The sequence below is a fragment of the Oryx dammah genome, unplaced genomic scaffold (genome assembly GCF_014754425.2).
Source record: "Oryx dammah isolate SB20612 unplaced genomic scaffold, SCBI_Odam_1.1 HiC_scaffold_9, whole genome shotgun sequence".
Taxonomy (NCBI): Eukaryota; Metazoa; Chordata; class Mammalia; order Artiodactyla; family Bovidae; genus Oryx; species Oryx dammah.
In genome coordinates this window covers 16,774,791-16,799,086 of record NW_024070193.1, presented here as the reverse complement: position 1 = coordinate 16,799,086, position 24,296 = coordinate 16,774,791, and the positions used below count along the sequence as shown (strand labels likewise).

At 39.3% G+C, this 24,296-nt stretch overlaps 2 protein-coding genes across 3 annotated transcripts in view; one reads left to right on the top strand and one right to left on the bottom strand.

The window, feature by feature from the left end:
* Positions 1 to 621: 621 nt before the first annotated feature.
* Positions 622 to 7,236, bottom strand: PDE12 (phosphodiesterase 12). The gene is made up of 3 exons (XM_040246432.1): positions 5,798 to 7,236; positions 4,619 to 4,697; positions 622 to 4,139 (listed from the first exon to the last, which is right to left on the bottom strand). Exons 1-3 carry the CDS (start codon positions 7,115 to 7,117, stop codon positions 3,697 to 3,699), a joined length of 1,842 nt encoding a protein of 613 aa, XP_040102366.1. The 5' UTR covers positions 7,118 to 7,236; the 3' UTR covers positions 622 to 3,696.
* Positions 7,237 to 15,577: 8,341 nt separating this feature from the next.
* Positions 15,578 to 24,296, top strand: part of DNAH12 (dynein axonemal heavy chain 12) — a 168,404-nt gene continuing 159,685 nt past the window's right edge. For both annotated transcript variants that reach the window (XM_040246424.1, XM_040246425.1), the window contains exons 1-2: positions 15,578 to 15,710; positions 16,362 to 16,562. In XM_040246424.1, coding sequence (XP_040102358.1) covers positions 16,393 to 16,562 — 170 coding nt within the window. In that variant the 5' untranslated portion in view covers positions 15,578 to 15,710; positions 16,362 to 16,392. The remainder of the gene's footprint in view (positions 15,711 to 16,361; positions 16,563 to 24,296) is intronic.

Here is a 24,296-nt window from a genome sequence, read left to right as displayed (position 1 = left end):
TGATGAGAATGTTTTGAAAGTGGTTAACAGATGGTAGCCACACAACATCATGAATGTACACAATGCAATGGAATTATATACTTTAAAATGGTTAGTCTTACATGAATTTCACCTGTTTAAAAAATGTTTTGGTATCATCTCAGAATGTAGTATTGTTATTCTGAAGTTAGTGCCTAAAAAAAATTACCCAGTAACAGCTCTTAAACCTTCAATGTTAAAAGCATGTACTTTCTCATAAAGTGGGACAACAGAATTTGAAAATTACCCAAATCAATTAATCCTCTTAATATTGTTTCCCTTTCCAAAATGGAATCTAAATTACATTTCCTTAGTATTACATTGAGCAAAATGTTAAAATTTTCAAATCTTTCAATTTTTTTTCTTTGCCTGGCTTGTGAGATTTTAGTTCTCTTACCAGGGTTAGAACCCAGGCCCTCAAGCAGTGAAAACCCAGAATCCTAACCACTGGACCACCAGCAAATCCCCATGTTTAAACGTGGGGATTTAAATTTTTTATTACATTTGGAAAACTAGTTGGCTCTTATTTTAGAGAAAGGATTTTCCCTATTCAGTTGTTATGTAGGCCTTAACAATAAACTAATAGTGCAATTCTGTCTTTCATTATGTATGGGTTTTGGTTTTGTCTCAAACTAGTTTGTAGGGAATTTCTGCCTGCATTTCATAGCTGGAAAATATGAGTTCTAAAGCTATCAGTTTCCCCCAGGGAGATTTCCCCACAGTAGCGTTCTTTGGACTTCTCTACCTGAGTTATATTCCTCAGAGATCCACCTTGAGCTGAAACTACATTTTGATGACTCAAAAAAGTCACCAATGAGTAAAATTCTTGAAAATTTGTAACAACTGATTTTAGTTTCTAGAATTTAAAGAACATCACATGATAGCCAGAAATGGTTTGTTCGCTAATGAATTATAAACTACTGGTTTTTATGTCTGAGTGGCAACTGTTTAATAATTCATTTAACAGGAATAATGTATTCTACAGTGTTCTTAAGTATTATAGTTTGTAATCAATAATATAAAATTTCAAAACATTAATTCCTATAGCAAAAACAAGTTCTTGCTAGTACATTGTACTTTGCCGGTTTCATAGTACAATCTGATTCACCAGAATCGCTCAACTTTCCATATTTAATTACATGTACTAAAAAACCCAAATGTAATAGAAAAATTCAATCACAGAGATTGCTTTAAATACTTAAAAATTTCTGAAATAACAGTTTATTCTAACTCACATACAAGGACATTTTGGTATGCTATTTATACAGTTTTCATGAAAGTGAACTCGCTCAGTTGTGTCTGACTCTTTGCGACCCCATGGACTGTAGCCTACCAGGCTCCTCCGTCCATGGGATTTTCCAGGTAAGAGTACTGGAGTGGGGTGCCATTTCCTTCTCCAGGGGATCTTCCCCAGCCAGGGAATGAAACCAGGTCTCGCGCATTGTAGGCAGACGCTTTACTGTCTGAGCCACAGTTTTTTAGCGTTCCCTAACTTTGGGCTTCCCAGTTTGGCACAGTGGTAAAGAATCCACCTGCCAATGAAGGAGATGCAGGTTTGATCCCTGGGCCAGGAAAACACCCTGGAAAAGGAAATGGCAATCCAATCCAGTATTCGTGCCTGGAAAATTCCATGGACAGAGGAGCCTGGTGGGCTACCGTCCATGGGGGTCAGAGTGGGACACGACAGTGGCAGCATAACTTTGGACTAACTGTATGAACGTGGCTGTAGGCTAGAGGTTTGACCAGAGGATGTGGCACTTCAAAATACTACTCTATATTCTAATATTCTGCAACGCCCATGTGATCATTGTCTAGTCAGCAAACACCAAATCTGAAGAATCAGGATGTGGATGTTTAACAAGTATGTAGAATTTTTGTGACCAGAGTTCAATATAGCTAGCTGTAGTGTTATTAATAATACAGGACTTGTATGTTTTTCTCATGGGCATGAGGACGTCATATTACACTTTCTGTTTCTCAGCTTTTTGTTTTCTCAGCTTACTGTCAAAGTCTGTCAATATGTTTGTTTGAAACGAAATCAAAACCAAATTTTAAATGGAAAAAAAAATTGCAAAAGAATCAGATTCTGGCTTCAATATAGTTTGTATCTGTAAACTGATGTTAAAATGCTTTTAAAATGCTATTTAGGAAGACACAATTTGGTAGCTTCAATTTTTCATTTATAGGTTTTTCTAAACAAGAGCCCAAAAAACTGCCACCTTAATTTTTTGCTTCAAGTACTTTTAAGCACTTCAAGGTTCAATATGAAGTGCAGGTAAAACCCTCTCATTTTCAAAATTACTAAGAGTAAACAATACACTGGACAGTGAGCAGAATATGAAAATGCAGGCTACTTCATCGAAAGAGGAAAGTTCTTACCAGGCTTAGAGATTAAAGAAGATGGAATAAAGGGCTTCATGACTGGAAACTCAGAGCTCTGGTTTAAGTGACCTCTAGCTATCTAAGCTAGAAGTTAAATGCAGAAATACAAGATGACATTATGGTTATCCTGAACATGAGGCTGCAGCTAAAGCATTACAAATAAAGTATGGTGATAACTGAGTTAGAAAAGTTTAGTTACTAATCAGCTAGACTCTAATCAGTAAAACTATAATTTGTAATTTTCAAGAATTTGGCTTCATATTAAAAAAATTTTTACAGTATATAAATTACATATACAATGTTTTCCTGTAACTCAAGCTATAATATAATGTTCAAGTCTATACGTTTATTCCAGAGATGCTCAAAAACCCCATTACTACTCTCCCTTTCTCCTATTTAGAAAAACCAACAATTTCAAAAATACTTGCAGCACAGAAATACTCCGTGGTTCATCCACTATTTCAAGCCCATATCAGTAGGCAGTTTTTAAAAAGTAATGCATTGTGCTATTCTCCTAATACCTAATACAATAGGGTCAAATAACCTGTTGATTTATGAACATTTTCCATGGGCAAGAGTGTTACAGACAATAGGATCAAGTTGACAATGTTACTGTTCACTTTGAATACTAAATTGTGCTTACATCCTAAAAGTTAAGATGAGCTGCCAAGGATGGGACCGTAAGTATGTCCATTTATGCCATACAGTAAAAATTAAATCCTAAAAATAAGACAGTGAAAATACCTTATGTTAATTGAAAAATAAAAGATGAAAACCAACAGGAATTGGTAATGGTGTACTTTTTTGTTAAAGCTCTGAAGTTGTATGAAATTGCCATCCAAACTGAGGTAGAGACAGGCCCTAATGTTATTCCTTCCTTGTGTTAGAACTTAAGTCCTCTCACTTCCAACTTGTATGTGCTCTCCCCCTAATTATATATACATCATTTAATCTGAAGTGTGTTATGATAGAAAAATTACAAGATCATTCAGGTTTTTTTTTTTTCTTTACAAAATTCTTAATTAGCAAAAAAAAAAAAAAAAAATACTTATAAAATGTACACAGTGTTCTTCCTGCCAGCCATAAATATTTTTGTTTTTCCTCCAAGTGTAGAAAAAAAGGGTAGAGAAACTGTATTATGCAAACATTATGACAGTCATGTAATGAAGACACTAGAGCATAACAGATAAGAATATTTTACCTTCGTGTCTAATTTTCCTCTTTGAAAGTTATACATAAACTCTGATTCATATTAAATCTCCTACTAAAGCAGATTTAAATTCTATTAGACACAATCTATTTCCATTTTAAATCACATACAAGTGCTATGTGATCAGAGGGATGGGAAACACTAGGTAAGGCTTGGTGGGTGGTAACTTCTTCGTGACTAGGTAATGGAATCACCTGTTCAACCTCTAAAGCATTTAAGTCAATGAAAATATAATCCAGACAGCCATGAAAGCCACCAACGTAATTTGTGTAAGCAGGTTCACCACAAGCACTTTTCAGTTTGAAGAAATGGCTAAGAGACATGTTGCATCGTTCCTCTTCCCCGTTGGAAGTCCAGTCTTCATGATCCTCTGCAATGCTGCCGTTGATGACAAAGTGATACATTCCTGTTGATGGCGTACTATTAAAGTCCCCACAAAATATAACTGGTATGCCAGGATACAGATCACAAGAGACATGCCTAATGTGAGCCAAGGCTACTGCCATTTGAATGAGACGAATGTACCCACCTAGGAACATAAAAAACACTAATGTTAACCTGCCTTTAAAAAAAATTAAAACCCCACAAATTATAGTATCTGGGTAACATTCAGGATATTTATTTGTATGTATGAGGAGGAACTGGAGGAAGGTGGTTAAATGTAAAATTTCAAGTTTCAAGATTAATGATATTGGGTAATTAATACACAACATGATGGCTATAGTTAATACTGTTGTATGGTATATTTGAAAGCTACTAAGGGAGTAAATCCCAGAAGTTCTCATCACAAGGAAAAAAAACTTTTTTGGGGTGTTTAATGAGATTATGGATGTTAACTTATTGTGATAATCATTTTGCAATACATATAAGTCATTACGCCATATACCTTAAATTGTACAGTACTGTATTATAAACTATATTTTGACAAAAAATGTATTTGTGTAAAACAACTTTTACCAACTTTAAGTTACCATGTTCAAGCCACTTGTGAAAATCAACAAAACCTACCTTTGGGGTGCCAGTAGAGATGGGTATTCGCAACACATATCTTTTTAGAAGAGTCCTTTGTAGACTGAAGAACAGAAACCTAAGATAAACAGAAAATGCTCACTTCAGTTTCTATTTCCTGTTCTGAAAGAAAAAAATTTTTTTTAATCTAAGACTATATGATGAACTGACATTTTATTCCAAAACCTTCCCTGCTGATGAAGTATGATAGAAATTATGAAACTTAACTTTTAAATTTTGGAATATACATGAATGGGATTCAGCATAATATTTTAATAACAACCCAACATATAGAGGTAGCATGAATACAGTTCAGATGGTAACACTAAGGTTGGAGACGGTGTTTTTAAGTGGTAAGTGTAGGCACAGGAGTCAGGCAGAAGTAGCTTTGAATACCCACTGTACCATTTATAGCAGTGTGACCTGGAGAGTGACATTTCTTTTTCCTAAACCAGCTTCGTCATGAGTGAAAAAGAAGTAATATCATCCACTTCAAAGAGAAAATTTTAATTGTGTGAATTCAATTAAATGAGCTTACTCAGAGATGCATGATACACAGTAGGTGCTCAAAAAAAATTGAAGCTACTCTTCTTAATTTGAACAAATCCAGTTACCTAAAGAATGGACAGAGTTTTAGAGTAACATCTATAAAACGGGAATAGCAGGATTACTATGAGCCAAAATTAAAAGCTAATATTTATGGCATCACGGACTCGATGGACGTGAGTCTGAGTGAACTCCGGGAGATGGTGATGGACAGGGAGGCCTGGCGTGCTGCGATTCATGGGGTCGCAAAGAGTCGGACACGACTGAGCGACTGAGCTGAACTGATGGAGCACTTCGTAAAACATGCTGGAGACTTAAATTTGAAGTTCTTCAAAATGTGTCACCAGTGTTTGGTAAGTAATAAGAAAATATTAGCTACTAAATTTTCTTATTTAGCTAAATACACCAAATCGTAAGCACGTCTTTTTTCAAGGTAACCTGAAGCGTGCAGGGCGCATTTCAGGTACTCAGTATTTGCTCAATGAATGAATAAAGGCTAAATGACGTGTTTAAGATTCAAGAGCAAACACTTTTCAGTAGAGTCTGGTCTAGTTTCATCTCTACTATAAGCACCCCCACCCCTGGCACCCCTTCCAGAACGAGTATGTACAGAGACTGGCGAAGTCACTTTACCTGAACGACAGAAGACCTCTGGAGCACCCTTTCTTGCGCTGATGGATACAAAGCTAGTTTCTCCAGCAGTTCCTTGTGAAGTGGGTCGGACTGCAGGGCTTCATGGAAAGCAATGTCATGCTGGCTAAGGAGGCTGAACTTGGACTTTCGGTAGAAAGTGGCCAGGCCTTCATGCTGCTTGATTCGAAACACGCCCTCCAGCCCAAAGGCCTCGAGGGCCGGCACCAAGCTGTCTGTAAACACGCAGCGGTCAACTTCCTGCAAACAGATGAGGTCGGCGTTGTAGCCCGTGAGCTCCTTTTGGATAAGGTTCTGGCGGTAGTCGAGTTCCAAAGCGTAAGGGGCACAGTATGGGTACAGGACCGTCCTCGAGAACTCAGTCTGGGCATATGTGTCAGCCAGAATGTTGTAGGAGACTGTGCGGATGAGAGCGTCGTCCGTCACCTTCTTTGTGTAGAGATGCCGGTGGTCAAAGGTGCAGGTGCCGGGCCCAGCCTCCACTGGACACACACTTTCCAACTCCCGGCTTGGCCCGAAGCGCTGCCCATTGCCCGGAGTGCAATGAAGCTTGAGCCGTAGCCCGATGTCGGCATTTGACGGGGTGTAGACGCGCTCGTCTACACCCGTCTCGGTCCAACCAAGAGAGGGCGAAGAGGGAGACGATGACGAGGGGCCTCCGCCCTCAGGCTCCGCCGCTCTGGGTTTGGTTTCCTTGTACCAGCGAAAGAGTGAACCGGTGGGATCCCCAAATTCGACGCCGAGCTTGGGGCATACCGGGAAGCCGGCCATGATGTAGCGCGGCAACTGTAGCTCGGTGAAGGTGGGTGGGTTACGCTCCACCTTGTACTTGACATCACCAATCTGCAGCACCGCACCGTCCTGCCAGGCGTCCACATTGAGCACGTCTTCAGCTACTGCCTCCTCCCGGTAGTACAGCTTCACCACGGGCTCGCAGGCTGCAGCCGGCTCAGGCTCAGGCCCAGGCCCAGGCCCAGCACAGGCCACGCCACTGCTTGCGTTTGGCCGGTTCTTCCTGCTCTTCTTGGCGGCGGCTACTTTAGCGTGGCCTTTAAGGGCATTGGTAGCGATCCGGCTGAGAGCCCGACCCAGCGGCTCGCTCTGGTCACGCTGCATGTTCTTGTGGCTGCCGTCGGCCAGCGCGAATGACAGGCTTAGCTTGGGCTCGGAAGGCACACAGCGCACCACAGCGCGCTCCATCGCCCCCACCGAGATCTCAGACGCCGCCTCGGTCCGACTGCGCCGCCCCACCGCCGTGCGGACCCCACGAAGCGCGGCGCGGACACCTGGGAGCCTCCACATGAACCTGGTGGCCCAGCGGCTGTCAAGACCTGGGGCTGAGCAACCTCCAAGTGTCAAGTAGAGACAGAGAAACCGCAGCCGCCGGTTCCGGGATCCATTCAGTCCCTCAACTTCCGGCCGGCGAAGAGAAAGTGCACTGAGCTCCCGCCACGCACTTTCGCCAGGGCAGCTCACCTACTCCTTTTCTCCATAGCTACGCTCTTTTCGAATCCATCTGGCTTAATTTTATCTTTAACTAGAGTCATAAGGCTGGGAAAAGAGAAGAAAATATAGAGGTCCCAGAAGGAAATATTAGACTCCACGATTTTAACGAAAGTGCAGTTGGCGGGCAGAAGAGAAGGCTCGCTCAAACCGGAAGTGGTGGGGGTGGTGTCACGGGTTTCGCTTCCCCGAAGGAGATAGGCGTGGTCCCTGGGTTTTAACCGCTTGCCTTCTGGTGCTGCCTTGTGCTAGGGCGTAGGGAACTCTGCGCAGATTGCCAGCCTGTGTTCAGGAGTGGAAAGTGTTGCTTACTTCTCAGCAGCATTCCCAACGTTGCTCACCTTCTTCTGAGGTGTGGTGGGTTCATCTCTGGCCGAGCCAGCGCCGACGCGGGAACCAGAGCTTTTGTGGTAGTAACTATGAACGATATATCGTGAAGTCGCTCAGTGGTGTCCGACTCTTTGTCCCATGGACTGTAGCGCACCAGGCTCCTCCATCCATGGAATTTTCTAGGCAAGAGTACTGGAGTGGGTTGCCATTTCCTTATAATAGCTCCCAGTTAGGGAGCAGTGACTGTGCTGAAAACATACAAACATGAGGTCCAAAGAGATACGTTAACGTGCACAAGGCCAAACAGACGTTGCTGAATGAATGACAGGAGACAGACTAGCCAGTGAGTAAAAGGAAATGAGAATGCAGTTTCTTTGAAAAACCACATGAAAAAATTATTTCAAGGGACAAATTTTGTGTTAAATATAATTAAGTGATTAGCTGAAGGAAAAAAAAAAACAACTCTTGAAGATTCAAAGAAGAAATTAGGAATTCTCTCGTCACGGCAAAGGATTTGTTTGCATCTACTTTCCCGTCTCCTACAACTAGAATGTTTATTGAGTGTCTAATAATAAGCCATACTCTTTCCCCCTGGCTTACAGTGAGGAAAACAAGCCTTTTTTCTAAAAGAAGGATGAATTTTGCAGTCGTTTGAAATTTATATTCTTGTCCTTCCCTTTCCCAAGGCAGCAAGGATTTGCCGAGGTGACTGGATACCTGATGGTATGTAATGTGGGGCTACACTGAAGAGATAAAAATCATTACGTTCTATCAGCTGACTGCCTGAAGAATGTCTCAGTACTCCAGTTCGTAGCACCTGTCAGGCCGGACCCGGGGGCCATGACGAGCCGCCCCTCCTCTCTCCTGAGTCGAGAGGGTCCCTAACGGAAGGGTCCTCCCAGATCCCGGGTACCAATGACAGCACACTTCGCTGGCTAAAGCCGCCCCGCCCCAGCCACGTAGAAGGACCTGTCAGCCCTTGACTCCCCGGCCTGGCGACCTATCCAAACCCCCGTCCATCTAGCCTGACCATCCCTGGCAACGAAGGTATAAAAGCCACCCCCAACACCGTCCTGGTGCGGACTTCCTCGACCTGCCTCGTTGGGGTCCAGGAACCCCGCCTGGAAGCGCTTCCCCACTAAAGCCTGTCAGACACTCTTTTCAGTGTCCTGGTCGTCTTTACCTAACAGCACCCACATTAGCAAATATAAACTTTGAACTGGCATTTTTGTTCATGCAACTTTTCAGAACTCAGTTAATCTTAAAGAAAGACATTTAAAGAATATCAAGTCTATTTAAAGAAAGATAAGAGCCCTGTTAGAAAATGTGGGAATTCCCTGGCAGTCCAGTGGTTAGGAGTCCACGCTTTAACTGTTGGAAGTGAAAGTCAAGTCTCTCAGTCATGTCCGACCTTTTGCGACCCCATGGACTGTACCCTACCAGGCTCCTCCGTCCATGGGATTTTCCAGGCAAGAATACTGGAATGGGTTGCCATTTCCTTCTCCAGGAGATCTTCCCGACCCAGGGATTTGAAACCAAATTGTAGGCAGACGCTGTACCGTCTGAGCCACCAGGGAAGTCCTTAATTGCTGAGGGCCTGAATTCAATCCCTGGTGGGGGAACTAAGGTCTTGCAAGCTGTGCGGTGTGCCAAAAACAACAACAAAAATAACCCCGAAACAAAAACCCTATTAGAAAATGTGACTTTCTTTAGAGTAATCTGATGTACTTTAACTCTGTAGCATAGTCTTAATCCCAGTTTGAGACAGATACTTTAAAGTGTCATACTTTCAGGGTTTTTTTTGGTTTTTGAGTTAAAAAACAATCTTTTTTTCATAGAGCAAAAACATATCCGCAGTGAAAAATGGTAATATTCCCACTCTGACTCCTATACATATGCAAACATTTATGAATTTATACCCCTTTCCCCACTTTTTTTACATAACAGGAATGTAGTATACCCATCATTCAGTATCTTTGCTTTTCATTATCTGCTGTTATTTCTTTCAAGAGAAAGTTTCTGCAAGTTTCCTGTAAGTGTCTCAAATTCACATAGAAAGTTTAATTTGAACTCAAAAGACTTGAAAATAATAAGTGGTGTATTTGAAGCTAAATTTTTATAAGGCTAAATGGTAGTATAGTAATAATTACATAATTGAAATTTGAGATTGGAAGACTGAACCAATACTTTGTTTTCCCTGATACCAAAAGAAGTGTAAAAAATAACATTTTATTCATACATTCTCAATTCATACCAAGAAACACAAGCTAACTCTTACTAATCAAAAGCTATGGTTGATGGAATTATTTTTGTTACTTATATCTGCGGAGATTAGCATGTGAAGACAGTTTCTTGTAATTACCTTCAGTTAATAAATTGGCATAGATCATTAATATACTTCTATTTTTTATAAACTTAAGGTCAACATGAAACTGTAGTTTTGAGTGCTAGCACTCAGAAATTTTGAGTAGTACTTGGTGATAATCACTACAGGGTAATCTATTTTCTTATATATTCAAAATTTAATAATTTCTATTTGCTTTCTAACAGATCAATTTCTATTTGTTTCTTTTAAAATTTGTTTGAGTTTTATTGAGATATAATTGATATACAAGATGGTATTAGTCCAAGATGTACAACATAATGATTTGACATATGTATGTATTGCTGAATGATTACCACAGTAAGTTTAATTAACTTTCATTACCTCAGCGGTTACAATTTTTTTCTTGTAATGAGAACTTTTAAGGCCTATTCTTTTATAATTTTCACATATAGTGTAGTCACCATGCTGTACAGTCCATTCCATTCCAGAACTTGCTTATCACAACTGGAACTTTTTACCTTTTGATCACCTTCACACATTTTCTTCATCCAACCCCCTCCATCTGTTCTCTGTATCTGCGAATCACATTTTTTTAGATTCCACATATAATTGAAATTATACAGTATTTGCCTTTGTTTGACTTATTTCACTCAGCATAATACCTATCCTTTGTTGTCACAATGGCAGGATTTCCTTTTTTATGGTTGACAGATATTGCATTATGTATCTGTTAAATATATCTATACATCAATATCATATCTGCATATCTTGCATTTCCTTTACCCACTCATCCATCAATGGACACTTAACATTTAGGTTGTTTCCATGTGTTGGCTATGGTGAATAATGCTGTGGGCTTGCGTGCTAAGTTGATTAAGTCATGTCCAGCTCTTTTCGATTCTATGGCCTGTAGCTTGCCTGACTCCTCTGTCCATGGGAATTCTCCAGGCGAGAATACTGGAGTGGGTTGCTACACTCTCCTCCAGGGGATCTTCCTGACCTAGGGATTGAACCCGAGTCTCTTACGTCTCCTGCATAGGCAGGTAGGTTCTTTACTACTAGCACCACCTGGTCAGCCCAAATAATGCTGCACTAGACGCTAAACATGCACATACCGTTTTAGGATATTGATTTTGTTTCCTTTGTGGGTATATATAACTGGAAGTGGAATGCTGAATCAGTAGTTCTTTTCATTTTTTGAGGAACTTTTATTTCTGTACTGTTTTCCAGAGTGCCTGCATCATTTTACATTTCCACCAACAATGCTATTTTTTAATTTTAAAATATTTATTGTAACTTATAATGATTATATTATATATTAATAATACTATACAGCATAATATGTATAATACATAATACAGCTGTATCATTTTTTTCAGTTTTAAAATTGAGATGCAGCTATATCAATTAATATAAGTATAGTAAAAGTGAACGTGATAGTCACTTGGTTGTGCCTGACTCTTTGAGACCCCACAGACTGTAGTCCGCCAGACTCCTCTGTTCATGGAATTCTCCAGGCAAGAATATTAGGATGGGTAGTCATTTCCTTCCCCAGGGGATCTTCCCAAACCAGGGATCAAACCTGGGTCTTCCATGTTGCAGGCAGATTTTATACTGTCTGAGCCACCAGGGAAGCCCCTAATATAAGTATAATTAATCTTAATGTAACAATAAAGAAAAGCTTATTTTGAAAGGAAAAATCAAAGAACTTATGTAAAGCATAACACAGTTTAGCTCCATAAAGAACTCTTCAGCATATAGATTTTACTCTTTTTCCTGCACACTCATTTTAAATTTTGAAATGAACATACATAGTTTAAAGCATAGTAAGTTAGTCTCAGGACTTACCTGGTGGCTCAGACAGTAAAGCGTCTGTCTACAATTCGGGAGACCTGGGTTCGATCCCTGGGTCGGGAAGATCCCTTGGAGAAGGAAATGGCAATCCACTCCAGTACTATTGCCTGGAAAATCCCATGGACAGAGGAGCCTGGTAGGCTACAGCCCGTGGGGTCGCAAAGAGTCGGACATGACTGAGTGACTTCACTTCAAGTTAGTGTCATAAGTTCTCTTAGCGTCGTCAACATTTCTATCAAGAAATAGAAAAAAAATTTTTTGTATAGTATTAGAGAATCACATTTTTAGTGTCATTACATTGGTGCTTTTAAATAATTAAGGTTTTGTGAAATATAATTATCTGGTTATAAATAATATTTCTAACCCCTAGATTCAGAAATAGAGCCTTTAAAGGAAGCATTTTAAGCTGCAAATTAAATATGTTTAGATAATGAACATATTTTTTTCTTTCTTTCAAAGCAAAATATGTAATAAAATCCCAGATGTATCTTTTGCAAAAATTGATAGGCTGATCTTAAATTTTATATGGAAATGCAAAGTATCTAGAGTAGTCCAAAATTACTACTTTTTATAAAATAACAAAGTTGGAAGACTAACACTACTCAAATTTAAAACTATAGTCCCCCTCCCTACCCCATTACAGATGAAAATCCATGTATAACTTTATACTCAGTTCTCCAGATCCTCTGTTTAGCATCTGCTGATTCAGCCAACCGACAATCGTGCATAGTACTGTAACATACATTTAGTGAAAAAAATCTGTATATAACTAGATAGTTCAAAACTGTCTTGTTTCAGAGTCAACTGTATAACCATTTTTCCAAGACACTGTAGTACTGGAATAAAGATAGACACAGGGATGAAAGGAACAGAATTGATTGTCCAGAAATAAAACTTTACATTATGGTAAATTGATTTTTCAATAAAGGCAATTCAGTGAGAAAAGGACAGCATTTTCAACAAAGGGTACTGGAACAACTGTATATCTATATGCAAAAAAATAAACTTGAATCTGCATCTCTTACCACATACAGAAATTGACTCTAAATGTATCATAGGCCCAAATGTAAACCCGAAAAGTAGAAGACACAGAAAATCTTCATGATCTTACCTATCTTTCATAGATAACAACCTCAAAATCATAATCTATTAAAGAAAAAAATCTTGTTTGACTTTATACAAATGAAAAAATTTTACTCTTCAAAAGACATTGATTAAGAAAATGAAGACAAGCTACAGACCAAGAGAATATATTTGCAAATTATCTGATAATGTGTATCCAGAATATAAAGAACTCTTACAGCTTCATGATGAAAAGCTAAATAGTCCAACTTAAAAATGGATAAAGATTTAAATAGACATTTCATAAAAAATATGTTAATGGATAATAAGCACACGAAAAGATATTCAACAATATTTGTGTTTAGGGAAATGTAAATTAAAGCCAAAATGAGATAACACTTTATGCCCATTCCAATACTTGTACTAAAATAGACAGACAATAGCAAATGTTGACAAGGAATGTAGAGGAATTAGAATCATTGTATTGTTGTTTTTTTGGTAAGTAAAATCTTTCAGCCGCTTTGGAAAACAGTTTGACATTTTCGTAAAAGATCAAATAGGCTTATTATTTATCCCAGCAATTCCTACCAATGAGAAATAAAAGTGTATGTTCATCCAAAGATTTGTTCACAAATATTCACGGGAGGATTATTCATAGTAGCCCTAAAGAGGAAACCATCCAAATGTCCGTTAGCTTCTGAATGAATAAACCAAATGTGATATCCTCATTTAATGAAAGACTGTTGTTTGGCTAGTTGCTAAGTTGTGTCCGACTCTTTTTTTGACTCCATGGACTATATAGCCCACTAGGCTCCTGTGTCCATGGGATTTCCCAGGCAAGAATTCTGGAGTGGGTTGCCATTTCTTCCTCCAGGTAATGGAAGACTATTCAGCAATAAAAAGGAGTGAATTTCTGTCACATACTACGTATGGATGAACCTCGAGCACATCATTAAGTGTAAAAAGCCAGACACAAAAGACCGCATAATATAAGATTCCATATATATGAAATTTTTCAGAAATTGTAAACCTACAGAAACCAAAAGCAAATCAGTGGTTGCCTAGGACTGGAAGTGGGAGTGAGGATTGACTGCATATTAGCTGAAGGGAACTTTTTGCAGTGATAGAAATGTTCTAGAACTGGATCCTGTTAATAATTGCACAACTATAAATACACTAAAAGTATCCATTGAATTATATACTTTAAAATGGTGAATTTTATAGTATTTAAATTATACCTGTAAGAAGCTGTTTGAAAAAAGATATGCATTGTATTAGTCAAGATTTAATGAGGGAGGCAGAAAAAGTAGATTATATATATGCCTTATATATATCCAGTATTTGTATGTTTATATATATGGTTATTACAGGAAACTAACTGGCTTATGCAACTCTGGGGGCTAGTGAAGCAAGTCCAAGATCTGTAGGGATAGGCTGTCAGGAAGGGGAGAGCCAGAGAGGGGAGAGTGATAGTAGACCAAGCTACTGTTTGGAGTCTAACTCAGGGCATGTCTAAAACTTTCTAAAAGAACTTCCACTGATTGAGTGAGGCCCTCATAATCTCACATCAGGGACTTGAATTACATCTGGAAAATCTCTTCATCACAGCAGTAGATTAGTGTTTGAATAACTGGACGAAGATATGTGCAGAATATAAAAAGCTACTGTTCTCCTTACCAAAAGGTAAAGTGGGAGGATGAATCAGGAGTTTGATTAAAATATATACATTTACTATATATAAAATAGACAACCAACAAGGACCTACTGTATAGCACAGGAAACTCTACTCATTATCTTTTAATAACCCATAATGGAAAAATATCTAAAAAATATATATACAGATATATAACTGAATCAGTTTTCTGTACACTTGAAACTAACACAACATTGCAAACCAACTATATTTCATTATAAAATTTTTAAAAAGACAGTGACAAAAAGTGTTTTGTTTTCTACAAAAAGATAGGCTGCTTTTACAAGGTCTGAGGAATTTCAGTTTGTCCATTCACTGACTCAAATGATGTTTTTTAGAGGAACTGTTGTGTGCCAGGATAGGCTGTACTCTCTTTTTTTTTTTTTTTTCTGTACTCTCATTAAAAAAAAATTCTTTACATGCTCACTGGCACATAGAAGATGCTCAAACATTTATTGAATGACTATGCCATCAATACACCACTAGATTTTATTCATCTGCTGATTTTATTTATGCACATGGTATTTGTGTAGGCTATCATCACTTAGATGGAGTATCCATTGTGCAGTCTCAAACAGCAACATTTCACGTTTCTCTCTCCGCGCATATTCAAAGAATGTACACACTTAACTTTTTCTGCCAAGAATTTCCTGAAGGAAAAGCGCAGTCGAAACAAATAGCAAATAGAGAAACAAGATAAATTCTTGATTAGTTATAATATTTACAGGGAAGTAGCTAGGGGACGCTTGAAGACTTGATCCCCCTTGACAGTGAGTGTTTTACATGAATCTGTTTCCAGCAATTCCACCGCCCCTTCCAAGGGAAGGCAGGTAAGTAAAAAATCTCATTCACCCACCCTCCATTTACTCGAGTAATGAATATTATTGTTATGATAATCCTAATCTGTCGCAGCTCAGCAACTGCCTCTCCAGGCAACTGGTTGCGGCCGCGACAGTTTCCATGGCGACAACTTTGTTTCTACTCGGCGACCGCCCAGCTCGGCAGGAACCTGTGGGGTTCCGGACGTTTCACCCATCGTTTTCTTTTTTCCTTTCACCACTGGAGAAGTTCTCTGAACGTTTCCCTCTTATCCGAGCAGCCGGAAAGAAGTGAAAGCAATCAGACAGGTACTTTCTTGTCCTCAACTTTTCTCTTCACCCCTCTCCCAGGGCAGGAGATTTTGAATTGGATACCCGCCCAAATCGTCTCTTTTTCGAGGCACGATTCCCCGAGTTTTGTGGGCATCCGCGGCAAATGCAGTTGCTATCACAGTTCATTGTTCAGCACTTATGTGACATTTCAGATGTCTTAGGGATTTAGTATGCCTATGTTTTGCTTGATCATAGTGTTGCTTTCTAGGAAGGTGGAAAAGCTAAGATAAAATACAGATGTTTAAAAATATTAACGATGTAAAGTATCAGCTTTTGGGGGAAAGGGATTATGCCTCGACAGCTGGATTGTGTTGCTGTGATTTGCATTTGAGGGAAAATTTGAACTCAAAATTTCAGAACTGTAAGGGTATTTAGAGAGCATCTAATCCAGTTCCATAATTTCATCCATGAGGAAGCCCTCACTCACAGGCAAGGGACAGCTTCATTTCTTTACAGCAGTGAATGGTAGGACTCTAACAGGAATCCTATGCATTTATCTCAACTGCTATTCTTGGGAGGAAGATATGAAGAGAACTAGAACTTTTGATATTGATATGTAAGATATGTTATAAATGTATTGAGACTAGCTTTTACAATAATGGCTTTATGGACTTTTTCTCTTCACAGTACAGAGTATTTTAATCTTTAGGGGACCAAGATGTCAGATCCAAACAAAGCTGCCATTGCAGCAGAAAAAGAGGCTCTGAACTTGAAGTTACCTCCCATTGTTCGTCCCCCTGAAGACATAGGTGTTGACACACCAGCACAAAGTAAGTTGCTGAGTTATAGAAGATCCAAGGAGCAGCAGAAGACAATTAATCAGTTAGTGTAAGTAGCATATTAGTAAATAATCCTTGTTTGGAATTTGAGTGAAATAATCAGTGTGTGCACACTCATAAAACGTCTTAACTATTTCGGTTGTTCGTGAGCAAAATACCATCTTCAAATTCAATTAGGAAAACAATTGAAAAAGTAATAGTAATAAGAATAAATGTTATACAGTGCTTACAATGTTTATTCTAAGCATTGTTTTTATTGTTTTACATATACTTCTCACAACAGCCCTATAAGATGGGTACTCTTGTTGCTGCTATTTGTAGATGAGTGAATCGAGGTGCAGAGAAGTAACTTGCCCGAAGGTCTCACAACTTGGATTTGGATCCAGACAGTCTAGTCCTAGAGTTCACGTACTTTGAACACCACACTATTCCTCCTCATGATATATGATAACCATACTGGTTCCTGAAAGTAAAAGCAAGTAACTGGGCCTCTACAAATAGCATTGCCCTTGAGCAAACACTTAGTAAAAAATGTTGAAACTACTTGTACTTAAAATTTTTTTCTATACAGAAGAAAATAGAGTCTAACATCCTGTCCTTTCCCCTCCAATTTAGTGGAAATTAAAACTAATTTAGGGACTTCCCTAGTCTTCCAGTGGTTGAGAATTCGCCTGCCAATGCAGGGGACATGGGTTTGATCCCTAGTCTCGGAAGATTTCCCATGTTGCAGAGCAACTAGGCCCGTGTGCCACAAGTACTAAGCCCACTCACCAAAACTGCTGAAGCCCACGAGCTCTTCTCTTTAACAAGAGAAGCCACCACAAGGAGAAGCGCACGTGCCACAACTAGAGAAAGCCTGGGCATGGCAACAAAGACCCAGCGCAGACAAAAAACAAATTAACAAAAAAACACGGATAATGTAGGCTGCTGCTGCTAAGTCGCTTCAGTCGTGTCCGACTCTGTGCGACCCCATAGACGGCAGCCCACCAGGCTCCTCCGTCCCTGGGATTCTCCAGGCAAGAACACTGGAGTGGGTTGCCATTTACTTCTCCAATGCGTGAAAGTGAAAAGTGAAAGGGAAGTCGCTCAGTCGTGTCTGACTTGTAGCAACCCCATGGACTGCAGCCTACCAGGCTCCTCTGTCCATGGGGTTTTCCAGGCAAGAGTACTGGAGTGGGGTGCCATTGCCTTCTCCAATAATGTAGGCACCAGCTACCAAAGGCTGTGATAAGGATGGTTCAGTCAATTCATCATTTACTGGGAATTCCCTAGGTACCTGACTCTGCTGGACTCTGGGAATAAATAAGAAAAAGACGTTGAGCTCACCTGTCAGATTTGAACTTAACACTGAACTATAAAACAGGGAATTTCTCTCTGGTGGATTTCTGCTTCTCCTTCTGAATTCTCTTTCCCTTTTTGGTCTGCCTCCTTTATACATATTTTCACAACTGACTACATTCTTCTCTCTGTTATATTGTTATGATCATTTTGTTGATAGTTAAAATAAGTTAGGGGCTTCCCTGATGGCTCAACAGATAAAGAATCCGCCTGCAGCACAGGAGACACACAAGAGTCGGGTTTGATCCCTGGGTCTGGAAGAGCCCCTGGAGGAGGGCGTGGCAACTCACTCCAGTATTCTTGCCAGGAAAATCCCATGGACAGAGGAGCCGGTAGGTTACAGTCCATGGTGCAAGAGTGGGCTACCGTCGATGGTACAAAAGTTGAACACAACTTAGCAACTAAACCACCACCGCCATTAATCATATAACTTCTTTAGAATTATACTTTTATTAGTCAGTCAATCTTCTAATCATATTTAAATCCAAATGTATAAAGTATATTAATGGTAGTATAGATATTGTTAGATACCTTTTACCCCTTTCATTTCTAAGACTCTGATCAATGTTTCAGTAGACTTAGACTAGAGGAAAAAGGAGTTCCTTAGGAGTTACATGTTGTTCTTGCTCCAGAACCTTTCATAATCTCAAGAGTGTCATGTTGAACTACTTGAAGTTCCATGAATATATTATATTTTTTACATTTAATGAAAAAGGAATTTCACAGTTGCTTCCTCACATTTTATTCACTGGAGATTATTTTTCTGCCTGAATACTTATACTGTTTATTCAAGGCTTAGGTTTTGAATCACTTTCTCTGGAAATCCTTATCCTAATCCCTTTTGTGCAGCTTTAACCCTTTCTATAATGCATATTTCTCTTACATCTGTTTAAGATATTAAGTATCTAGTGATTCACAGACACTGTGCTTGTTACTAGAAAGACCATAGAGAACACAACATAAAGGACTGTAGTCTTTTCAGAAGCTTATATTCTGGTAGGAGGAGGCAGATAGTAAACATAATAAAAATAAAAAATAAAAAGATTATATTAATCCTTTAGATGGTGATAGATACTGTGAAGAAATAAAGCAGTGGGATAGAGAAAGTGTTTCTAGGAACATTGCAGGTAAGTCTTGTGGACATGATATTTAGAGATTTAAAGAGTAAGAAGCTTGTCATTTAAATAAACATGGGAACACCACTCCAGCAAAGACCTGAAATGGGAATGCTTTCAGTGTGTTTTAGGAACTGACAAATTGTCAGTGCCACTAGAGTATCAGGGACCTGGGGAAGAGTAGAATCAGGTGAGGTCTGTAGATAGAGTTCTAGGAATAAAGTGGGATATAAAGAGTCCTGGGCAGAACTGGGCCCCCTGCTGGGAGCAGGTCCTGGGAACACTTGACTGAGCTAAGATAGAAAATTATTCTGTAGCTTTCCAGATTTCCAGGGATGAGCCACTTCTTCCTTGGCCACTGCCTACCTCTTGATTCAGACCAACCTTTCTCTTCTTTACCACATGTAGTCTCTCACACAGTCCTTTGAAATTATCCAGTTTTGTTTATCTGCTTTTGATTGTTAACACAAAAAGGAAAAACAGGGAGTGAAAAGGCTCCTTCTTATATTCTTCTCAGCTCTTTTTTTAAAATTGATTATTTATAGCAGAAGGAGAAAACACACTCCAGAAAATTATTGCTATATTAAAGAGTGATATTTATATATAAAGAGCTCAAGGAAGTTAGACATATTTATGTTGGGATTGTTACAGTACAAGGTAGCTAGTGCCAACTAGATAAGGATAAGGCAAAGTCCTTGAAAGTATTGATTACTGAGAGCAAGGCTGCTCAGGGAGATAGTGACAGATAAAGGGATGTCTGGCCTGGGCCTTGACAATTAACAAAGAAAATAGGAAGAAGGATATTCCAAGTATGTTTTCTACTCCATGTGAGAAAGCCTTTGGAATTTAATTTAGTCAGGCTTCATAAAACTTAACAGGGAAATAAAGCTACTCAAGAAATCTAATTCAGTTTTATACTGTTTTAATAAATGAAGAATGTCTAGAATGTGGAAGAGAAAAATTTTCACTCTGCACTGATCAAGCAACATCTGGAATTCTTGGCTTATATTTTAAGAGGGACATTGATAAACCATTATAGCTAATGAGGAGAGTGAGAAGTCTAGAAACTGCCTAATTTGAAGAAAACTGACTTGTTTAATGGGGAAGAGTATAGACTCTGGCATTAGACAGGCCTGAATTCATATTCCATCTCTGCAGCTTATTAGCAATGTAATAAGCTCTCAGGTAACTTTACTTATCTTATTCTTCCTATCTGTAAGATGGGAATATAGTGGTTGTCTTGTAGGGTTTCTGTGAGAGTTAAATGAGATCCACTCTTATAAAGATCTGAAGTCAGGGCCTGTTGTTGTTCAGTCGCTAGGTTGTGTCCGACTTTTTGCGGCCCCATGGACTGCAGCATGCCAGGCTTCCCTGTCCTTCACTGTCTCTGAGTTTGCTCAAGTTCATGAGTCGGTGATGCTATCTAACCATCTCATCCTCTGCCACCCTCTTCTCTTTTTGCCTTCAATCTTTCTCAGCATCAGAGTCTTTTCCAGTGAGTTGGCTCTTCACATCAGGTGGCCAAAGTATTGGAGGTTCAGCTTCAGCATCAGCCCTTCCAGTGAATAATCAGGGTTGATTGCATTTAGGATTGACTGGTTTGATCTCCTTTCTATCCAGGGAACTCTCAGGAGTCTTCTCCAGCACCGCAATTTGAAAGCATCAGTCCTTCAGCACACAGTCTTCTTTATGGTCCAACTGTCACATCCGTACACGACCACTGGAAAAACCATAGCTTTGACTATACAGACCTCTGTCGGCAAAGTGATGCCTCTGCTTTTTAATATGCTGTCTAGGTTTGTCATAGCTTTTCTTCCAAGGAGCAAGTATCTTTTAATTTCATGGCTGCAGTCACTGTCTGCAGTGATTTTGGAGCCCAAGAAAATGAAATCTGCCATGGTTTGTACTTTTTCCCCATCTATTTGCCATGAAGTGATGGGACTGGATGCCATGATATTAGTTTTCTTAATGTGTTGAGTTTTAAGCCATCTTTTTCACTCACCTCTTTCACCCTCATGAGGCTCTTTAGTTCCTCTTCACTTTCTGCCATAAGAGTAGTATCATCTGCGTATCTGAGGTTGTTGATATTTCTCCCAGAAGTCTTGGTTCCAGCTTGTGATTTATCCAGCCTGGCATATCACACGATATACTCTGTATATAAGTTAAATAATTAGGGTGACGATATACAGCCTTGATGTACTCCTTTCCCAGTTCTGAACTCGTTTCCCAGTCCTTTGTTCCATGTCTGGTTCTAACTGTTGCTTCTTGAACTGTATACAGGTTTCTCAGGAGGCAGGTAAGGTGGTCTGGTATTCCCAGCTCTATGAATTTTCCACGGTTAGTTGTGATCCACACAGTTAATGGCTTTAGCATAGTGAATGAAGCCAATGGCTAGGATGTGATAAAGTCATCATAAATGGTAACTTATTGACAGGAATGGTCAAAGGAACTGAATAGATATCACTAAGTTTTGAAGGGGTAATATAGAAGAGGAATGTGATTTTGTTTTTTGTATATATAGCTCCTGAGTATAGAAGTTAAAAGCATATAGCTCAATATAAGAAATTTGTTTCTGAGAATATGGCAATAAGTTGGGCTACCTCAGAAAATGATGAGTATCATCTCCCCTCAGTCATCCTGGGGTACAGTTTGATATTTTTGAGAGTATTCACACAGCAAATAAGGTACTGAACTAGACATGCAGAATCTTTCCCAAATCCACTATTCTGGTCATCTGTTCTATAGGTATTTATTGACCTTGATGGACACTAAGTGGTATGGATAGAGCAGTGAGCAGAACAGATATTTGTCTATGGCGTTTACTAGTTTGGGCTGATGTGGTTCTGGTGGTCATCCTTTCCTTCAGTTTCCAGATCTCCTTTCGCCTCTGACCATGACTGCTTTGCCTCCTTCAATTGTTCTTCATCATTCCTGTCATGCTTGGCATCCTCCAGTCTTCTTTCTTGGGTCTCTTCTTTTCCTTGTATGCTTTCTGCTTTGGCCCTCTCTTCTAGTGTAATTAGCCTTTATAAACTGGTAAATTTGTTTTCCTAAATATGTTCTGATGCTTTAAAAAAAAATCTCAGTAACTCCCCATTGTCTACTAAATTAAAAAGCTTGCTATTTGATACTCTTAGCTAGATATTCCAATCTGCTTCTGCAAACTTATTTCCATCTGTTCCATAACTTCTGGGCAGATTGGACAACTTATTCTCAGTTTTTGCCTTTAATTGATGTCTTGTCTCCCTGTTTCTTAGGGTCTATGTCTGTTCAGATCTATCTGCCCAAGAAAACTGCATCACCTATGATCCTCTTCTTCATTTCAAGCTAATAGCAAATGCTAACTTGTTCACATAGCCCTCATAGATGCCTTCTGGTAGAGTGAACTTGTCCCTCCTCTGAACCATCAGTGTCTCATACTTCCCCCCTGCCCATACTTTTTATGTGGTGTCCTGATCTAATCCTCCCACCCTTAAATTTATAAATTCCTTGAAATTTCTCACTGCAATATTTTAATAAAGCCTAGTAGGATATCTTGCATATATAAACATTCAGTAAGTATTTATTTGGTGACAGATGAATGGATTATATGATAATATAATTTCATTTAAAGAAGTTATATTTTATGGATAATAAATTGTTACATTCAAAACTGTTTATTGAGCACCTATTTATGTGCCAGGGATCAAGACCATCCCCAAGAAAAAGAAATGCAAAAAAGCAAAATGGCTGTCTGAGGAGGCCTTACAAATAGCTGTGAAAAGAAGAGAAGCAAAAGGCAAAGGAGAAAAGGAAAGATATACCCATTTGAATGCAGAGTTCCAAAGAATAGCAAGGAGAGATAAGAAAGCCTTCCTCAGTGATCAGTGCAAAGAAATAGAGGAAAACAATAGAATGGGAAAGACTAGAACTCTCTTCAAGAAAATTAGAGATACAAAAGGACTGTTCCATGTAAAGATGGGCACAATGAAGGACAGAAATGGTATGGACCTAACAGAAGCGGAAGACATTAAGAAGAGGTGGTAAGACTACACAGAAGAACTATATAAAAAAGATCTTCATGACCCAGATAATCACTGTGGTATGATCACTCAGTTAGAACCAGACATCCTGGAATGTGAAATCAAGTGGGCCTTGGAAGGCATCACTCGAAACAAAGCTAGTGGAGGTGATGGAATTCCAGTTGAGCTATTTCAAATCCTGAAAGATGATGCTGCGAAAGTGTTGCACTCAATATACCAGCAAATTTGGAAAACTCAGCAGTGGCCATCGGACTGAAAAAAGTCAGTTTTCATTCCAATCCAAAAGAAAGGCAATGCCGAAGAATGTTCAAACTACTGCACAATTGCACTCACCTCACATGCTATCAAAGTAATGCTCAAAATTCTCCAAGCCAGGCTTCAGCAGTACATGAACCATGAGCTTCCAGATAGTCAAGCTGGACTTAGAAAAAGCAGAGGTATCAGAGATCAAATTGCCAACATCCGCTGAGTCATTGAAAAACCAAGAGAGTTCCAGAAAAACATCTATTTCTGCTTTATTGACTCTACCAAAGCCTTTGACTCTGTGGATCACAACAAACTGGAAAATTCTTCAAGAGATGGGAATACCAAGAGATGGGAATACCAAGAGATGGGAACACCAAGCGATGGGAATACCAAGAGATGGGAATACACTGCCTCCTGAGGAATCTGTATGCAGGTCAGAAAGCAACAGTTAGAACTGGACAATGAAACAACAGACTGGTTCCAAATAGGGAAAGGAGTATGTCAAGGCTGTATATTGTCACCCTGCTTATTTAACATATGCAGAGTACATCATGAAAAACAGTGGGCTGGATGAAGCACAAGCTGGAATCAAGATTGCCAGGAGAAATATCAATAATCTCAGATATGCAGATGACACCACCCTTATGGCAGAATTCAAGGAAGAACTAAAGAGCCTCTTGGTGAAACTGAAAGAGGAGAGAGAAAAAGTTGGCTTAAAGCTCAACATTCAGAAAACTAAGATCATGGCATCCAGTCCCATCACTTCATGGCAAATAGGTGGGAAAACAGTGACAGACTATTTTTTTAGGCTCCAAAATCACTGCAGATGGTGATTGCAGCCATGAAATTAAAAGACGCTTGCTCCTTGGAAGAAAAGTTATGACTAACCTAGACAGCATATTCAAAAGCAGAGACATTACTTTGCCAACAAAGGTCTGTCTAGTCAAAGCCAAGGTTTTTCCAGTGGTCATGTATGGATGTGACAGTTGGACTGTGAAGAAAGCTGAGCGCCGAAGAATTGATGCTTTTGAACTGTGGTGTTGGAGAAGACTCTTGAGAGTC